Below are 6,917 nucleotides of genomic sequence, written 5' to 3'. Positions count from 1 at the left end.
TTTGAGAAAAATATATACTGCCGTGGAATGCGGGCGCTGTAATGCTCCAGGTTTTTCCTTTGAAAGATCTGTACCTGTGAAGCAGCTTGTACCAAGGGAAGGCTGGATGGCGGGGGGGATGTTCTCAGCCAGGGCAATGGAGGGAGGCCAAGGGGTCATCTGTGTCAATGGCCCCTGGGGATAGCCCTGTTTGGTATGCTCAGTTAGAGGCTGGAGAGAGATATGAGAGAATACATTAGACAAGCAATGTATTATCAAATACTTAATAATACTAACTGGTGAGGTGAATTAGCAATTAAGGGTAAGCATTTCCAGCACTACAAAGTTTCTACCTGTTATTTACGAAATAGACAAAACGTTTTTGAACAAATTAGAGATTCTAGGTTAAAAGAAGGATCCAAGATACTTTACAGAACTTTGTCACAAAGTAACCCTAACCCTAACCCTAACCCTAGCCTAACCCAAAAGCTCCCCCAGAGGTTAAGAGTTCAGTAAAGTCACTTTATTTAAAAACAAAAACAAAAATGTTTTAATATGCTTTTAGGGCATTTCTGCTTTATTGGGATAGAGACAGTAGAGATTGACAGGAAGGATGGGAGAGAGAGGAGGGATGACATGCAAGATAGGTCGAGGGTCGGAATCGAACCAGGAACCCTGTGATTACGTGGTAAGCGCATTAGTGTGCTAGGCCACTAAGCGCCCCCAGTAAAGTCACTTTAAAACCTAAAAGTGTAACCTAGGTCTAGGATTATTAAGTTTGCTTTCCGGTCCTACTCTCTATTGGGAACAATTTCGCTAACTTTAGTGAAAACCAACTGCGATAGATGGCAGTTTGGCACCAATGGCTAGCATTGTTAGTAGACAACCTTAGTAGTATGAGATATTGGATGTGTAAGTATTGTAGGCTTTACCTTGCTTGGCAGAAGTCACTGCACTGAGGGTCCCCGACAGGACTGGCACACACACAGCGCTGAGATCCCGCCCCATTAGGGTCTGAGGCCAAATCCTCAGCGGAGCGCATGATTCGCTGAGGCCCTCGGTAGCTGGACATGCCATAGGGAACGATGCGTCTACAGGGAAACACCCAAGAACAGAAGCTACAACTTAGAGTATTATCTTCTTTCCAGGAAAATAGGAAGCAGATGGGGCCCAAGTAGACCATATCTAAGGGATCTATCATCACATAGATGTTTGAAGTTCAAATACAAAGATCCACCAGGGAAAGAGGATGGGAACCATTCACAGATGGGCAAAGCACCACATCAACAGCTTCACCTGTAAACAATTTAGAATTCAGAAGTGCATATCATAGTTTTGAATCATAGCAGACCAGTTTCCAATCAGCAGACAATTGTGGGCTGGATCTGGTCTTGTGGTGGCACATATGGCGGAAAAGGCAAGTATAATATTGGACAGACCTGGTCCAAATGTGGGATGACAGCCCTGGCTATGATGAATGTGGCCCTGATACGTTCCTGCAGCTACTGGGCCATCTTTGGTCTGAGTGTGGTTGGGACCTGCGTCACATCCACATAGCAAATATAAGGCTCAAGCATAGCAGCCAGAGGTAGTCCAATTTTGGCCCAGGGAACAAAATTGTACCTGGGCCACATAAAAACAGACATGGGCCAGATCTTGGCCGTCATTACTCTGACAGGGTTGATTTGTTCCTAGCACGTGAGTGAAGACAATTATTTCCAAACTCATGCAATGATTCTCCCTCATGCTATAATGCTAAGCTAGAATTACAGCTTGCTCAATACGACCAGCTTTAATATTTGAGCATTTTATTTGCATGCATTTCCATTGTGTTGTTTTATTGTGTTTGATCATAGATCATAGACGTAAGACAGGAGAATGCAGCAGGGTTTGTCTCTTTTAATAAGAGTGGTTCGTATTCTGTTTTTATTGTACTTTGAACTGCATTCCTGGGTCCTACACCATACAACCTTACAGTGGTTGGTAAAAAGTGGCTGCTTTGAGAGTTACCTCATGGGCAGTCAGACTAACATCAAAGACTCCCCTGTAAAATGCTTCACCAAAGGATTTAAGAAGACTAAGAATACCAAACACATGTTGCTCTGTAAATGTGAACGAATATAATAACCATATGTTGGTCATATTTAACAACTATTTGATTCCAACGGTCTTTTCAGCATGCTTGAACAAAGGGTCAGGATAAGTAAACCTTGGACTACTTTTATTGGAATGTTGAAAGAATGACATACAAAGACCGCTCTTATCAAATACGAGGATCTCTTACACACAGCTAATACATAGCCCACTTCATATAAATTGTACTGTATATAGTACAAGATGTACTCATACAGGAAATGGATGAGCCAATTCTGAATAGGGGGCACGCCTGTTTGGGACCTTATACCAATGGGATGGTATTCTTGTTGACATATATTCTCAATAGTTTTTTGGGTTTTCTATAAATTATTTCTGGTGCATCAAGAAAATTGTAAACAGAGTAACTATCCTGATCCAGGGGATTTCCTCTTTCCTAAAACAAATTACATCCTGGCCTGGGACTTGTTTTGATTATAGTTTTATCTTTTTCCACACTCTTCTCTGTCTTGGTGCCCCGGTGGTGGAATGAGATTCTCACCACTGTCAAGATGACTGAGTCACTGCTCATCTTCCACCGTAGACTAAAGACCCATCTCTTTTGATTACACCAGGGTTCCTCCTCTTCAGATCTCTCCACCTCTTAGCACTTCCCTACATACCCACTTGTACAGAATATTTGCATCAAGAAATATATACATATAGTATATACATAGTATACACACACACACTAACCCTAACCCTTACTCTAGCATTGTGACTGCTTTTGGAACTTATGTAAATTCTTAAGTTTTACTTTACATGACTATGATGAATAGTTCACTGAACTTACTTTAGACAAATGTAGGCTACTTATTGTATGTCGCTCTGTATAAGAGTGTCTGCTAAATGACTGAAATGTAAATATAAAAGTAAACTTTTGAATAAATGGCCTAATTTGTCTAAACTTGCCGGGAAACCGAGATAAACTACCGGGCATCTCCTAGGAGGTCAACATGGGCCTTGGCATGACATGAAAGACGAAGAAAGAATGCTTTCTCAATGTCTTGCCAAAGTGGTGTAAGCGAGCAAGTAGAACAAAGAAACATTCACTAAATCAAGGGAGGCCTGATATATTAAGATGGCTGATATTGAGAGGTATAAATCAGTGGTGTGCCACATGTTGAATGCAGCCCATCCAGGCAGGTAGTGGAACGTGATCGATTGTACGGACGTGAGATTATTCCCAAAGAGCTGTATGTTATGTCTCTGTTTGCCATTGTAACTAAACATTCAAATGCTAAATAACAAATTATCTGATATGGAAAATCAGTGTATCTTTGAAGAAAGAAACATTTATAAACCCTAAATCTGTGCCTTCGTGAAATGGCCAGGTGAGCATTGATGAATTAATGAACTCAAGAATCAAAATGATGAGTAACATCATTTCCAAATCATGCCCTGAATTCAAGTTGCCACCATAAAAAGCGTTCATCCCATAAAAAACACAAAATGAGGTTACCCATACAACAAACACATTGATCTTAATAAAATTTGACAACTGGCACGTTGCCTTGACCAGCCTCTGAATAAGCCACAACCAGGCTCCTTTGACTCTGAGTGATGCGTTGACCTCTACCCAGAGCAGTGTATACTGCAGTCTCATCTGTGTAGCATTACCCTAACACTGTATTTCTGACTGAGAGACTTCTCTCTGATCTCTATCCATTCAGCCTCTCAGCCTCTCTGTCTCTGTGTGCTCAGACCAATGGTATTTCAGCTCACTGGTACGCATTAGACCTTGCAAGAGATGACAGAGCACTGAGAGGATTCAAATATTCTGAGACGTCCAACTGGGCAAGCTGGAACTCTAATCCATAATCAATCATTCCCCTACGCCATGATTAAACTAGTCTAGCCTATCAACATGATCCACGCTGATCTAAGATCACCCTCCACTTCCACCTAGCCTATGCCCGTATCTCTCTCTCTCCTGTCTGTCTGCCTCTGTCTGTCTGTGTGTGTATGTATGTGGGCGTGGCCCAGGCTCCAGCAATCAGTCTTGTCTTCTTTTCCACCTGTTCCGTCTTCACACATGTGGTTCATCACCTCATCTACTCACAGTATTTAAACCCCGGCTTCCCATCCACTCATCGCCAGATCGTTGTTTGTCGTTACAAGTCAGTCTCGCTTTTGGCCGCTTAGCAGCCCTTAGTTTCCTGTATATTCTCTGTGTCTAAGTATTTTGTTTTACTGCGTTCTCTCTATGCTACAGGACCACCTCATCTGATACTTAACATCAGCACCATGGACAGTAACCATCACTGGGGAAACCACAAGTGCCTACAAAAATGGTAATATTGAAAATGTGCAAACCCATTATACCACCAACCTGACACCACCAGTGGCATCCTTCAGATTGTACTGTAATTCACTCTTCCCTCAAATTAATGTTAGTTTCAAACTAATCTACTAATTTTAAGGGGAAAGCCAAGCTCCTACAGGTTGAAATTGTAATCCACTGACCAATGAAGATTTAAATGCAAGAATTATCATTGTAGCCTATGCCAAACACACCATGTAATCTGATAATACCACCGTAACATGTTTGACCTGGTCAAACAGATGATCAGATTAGTTACAGTAATAACACTTCATAAAGGAATGCACACTCAAAGCCTTGGAAGAATTCCAAAGTGGTTCCTGTCATTTAATGTACTGTACAAATTTCAGCAAATAAATAAAGGCCAAAGTGATACTCTCTGACATTTGACATATTTAAGCCTAAACTACAGTCCATAACTAAGTGTGTGTGTGTGTGTGTGTGTGTGTGTGTGTGTGTGTGTGTGTGTGTGTGTGTTTGTGTGTGTATCTGCGTGTGTGTCTACGTGTGTGTGCGTGTATTAGTGCGTGCATGGGTGCGGGGGTGCGTGAGTGTGTGCCTGAGTATGTGTGTGCATACAGCGCACTTGTGTGTGTGTGCCCTTTGTTATATTGTGGGTTCTTTGATGTAATGCACCTAAATAAAATATTCAAGTGTGTGTGCGTTGTGTGCATGCCTGTTTACTTGCAATAGCGAGGTCCACTTCCAAATACTTCACTAAATCATGTCTTTGGCATAACAGACTAATTATTTCACTTAGGCTTGCTTCAACTTTAACTAGTGTATGTCTGTGTGTGTGGTTCCCAATTATATTATACCTCAGGGAGGCATTTACTGAACATGATTTTTAAATGTTTCGGCTCAGAATTATGACTGTATTTAAGTAACACAGACCAGCCACACATTCTAATAGTTTTTACAGTGATAGACAAAGAGGACAGACTGGGAGTTTGCAAAAACAGTCAGTAAGAGAAAACTCTACTCTTTGACTTATTCTAGTGTCATGTCTGGCAGTCTAGCAGCTCTCTCTCTCTCTCTCTCTCTCTCTCTCTCTCTCTCTCTCTCTAATAATTATATATAATATGTGTACAATATAAAAGGATATCTTACTCTGGAGTGTTGATCCATATGATGTCCAAATGACAGTAATACACGCACTCCTTGTCCTTGTAGGAATAACATGTGCAGCGCTTGGATCTTGTCTGAGCCTTCGACCCTTCGTATGGTGGTTCCAAGGCACTCGGCTTGCCCATTGAGCGGTCTGGGGGTCCATCCCTTGGCGCCACGGTTTTGACCGCAGAACACGAGGTCGAAGAACCTTGAGTTGCGTCAAAAATATAAATAGGTTACAAGCGCACAATGGATCGTGCGTAATTTTACAGTCAAAAAGCCTATAATATATATATGTACGTATATATGTATAAACTAAAATGTTAAAAACTGAACAAACTTCTTAAATCGTATTTCAATCGTATTACATGTATGTACTTACTTGATTGCTTGTTAAAAGCCCAACACTCACCTTTAGAGAAAATTGAGGCCAATCCAATAAAGAGCAGAAGTCCCAGGTCAATGGTTATCCTTGCCATATCACAGTAATTCCAAAAGCAAATAGTTATGAAGAAGTAGGTCTATTAGACGTATAATATTATCCGAAAAACTGTTTGACACCGAATGAAAAAAAAAACTTTTTAGAATGAGAACGTCCCAGTCATTTTATATGGTCCAAGTTTAGGATTGCTCCTGAAGCGACAGCTTTCATTCGCACTGTCCCATCCATATTAACGTAATCTATGAGTAAATTGTGGTTTTGTAGCAATGTAGTAGGTGATAAAAACTTGGTTCTCAACTCAACCGATGATAACTAGACAATCAACTTGTAACCTGCTGTGGATATGACGCTCCAGAAAGGTCCGCCCGTTACTCCAGCAATAGCGCACGAAGAGGTTATTGCGCTCATATGAGTAGCCTATTTGAGACACGCCCAAGCCCCTCTCCCACTCTGAAATTGAGGACAAAGGGAGTATCCTCTTATGAATGATACCGTAAAAATGTTACTTTTTTATTGATAGGCCTAATATGCAGGCCTGTATGCGTGACTCATAATGACCCTTGTGTTTTGAGGTTATAACAGGACAAGAAAGTGAGAGACTTAGATTTAGATTTAAGAGATTGAGAGTAAGACAATTATGCAACACATGACCGTGTATTCTGCGTATTCTGTCAATGTACAACCTCTAGGCCAACACATGGTAGTAGCAGAGCAGTCTTGATAATTCATACTTCCAGCCTGATTTCCTGATAACAGACACAGCAGGAGCCCATATGTTCTTACAGGAATTTATTATTTCCTTACATGGATGAAATGGACCGTTTGCAAATGTAAAATGTATTTGGAGTTGTACCAAACACTCTTGTGGAATCCTAATTCCGATATCCGCGCGCGTAACTCCGACATTTGCATAAATCTTGCATTTTGTCA

At 41.1% G+C, this 6,917-nt stretch overlaps 1 protein-coding gene across 1 annotated transcript; it reads right to left on the bottom strand.

Annotated features, from left to right (window-relative positions):
* Positions 1–203: 203 nt before the first annotated feature.
* On the bottom strand, positions 204–6,024 carry edn3b (endothelin 3b; the record flags this gene model as incomplete). Its single annotated transcript, XM_083675967.1, has 4 exons — positions 204–210; positions 912–1,070; positions 5,546–5,753; positions 5,958–6,024. The coding sequence occupies 4 exons, from the start codon at positions 6,022–6,024 to the stop codon at positions 204–206; spliced, it is 441 nt and encodes a 146-aa protein (XP_083532093.1).
* Positions 6,025–6,917: the final 893 nt, after the last annotated feature.

This window comes from Argentina silus, assembly GCF_951799395.1.
Source record: "Argentina silus genome assembly, chromosome: 8".
Taxonomy (NCBI): domain Eukaryota; kingdom Metazoa; phylum Chordata; class Actinopteri; order Argentiniformes; family Argentinidae; genus Argentina; species Argentina silus.
The sequence above is the reverse complement of the archived record's forward strand: the minus strand, read 5'-3'. Positions and strand labels throughout refer to the sequence as shown.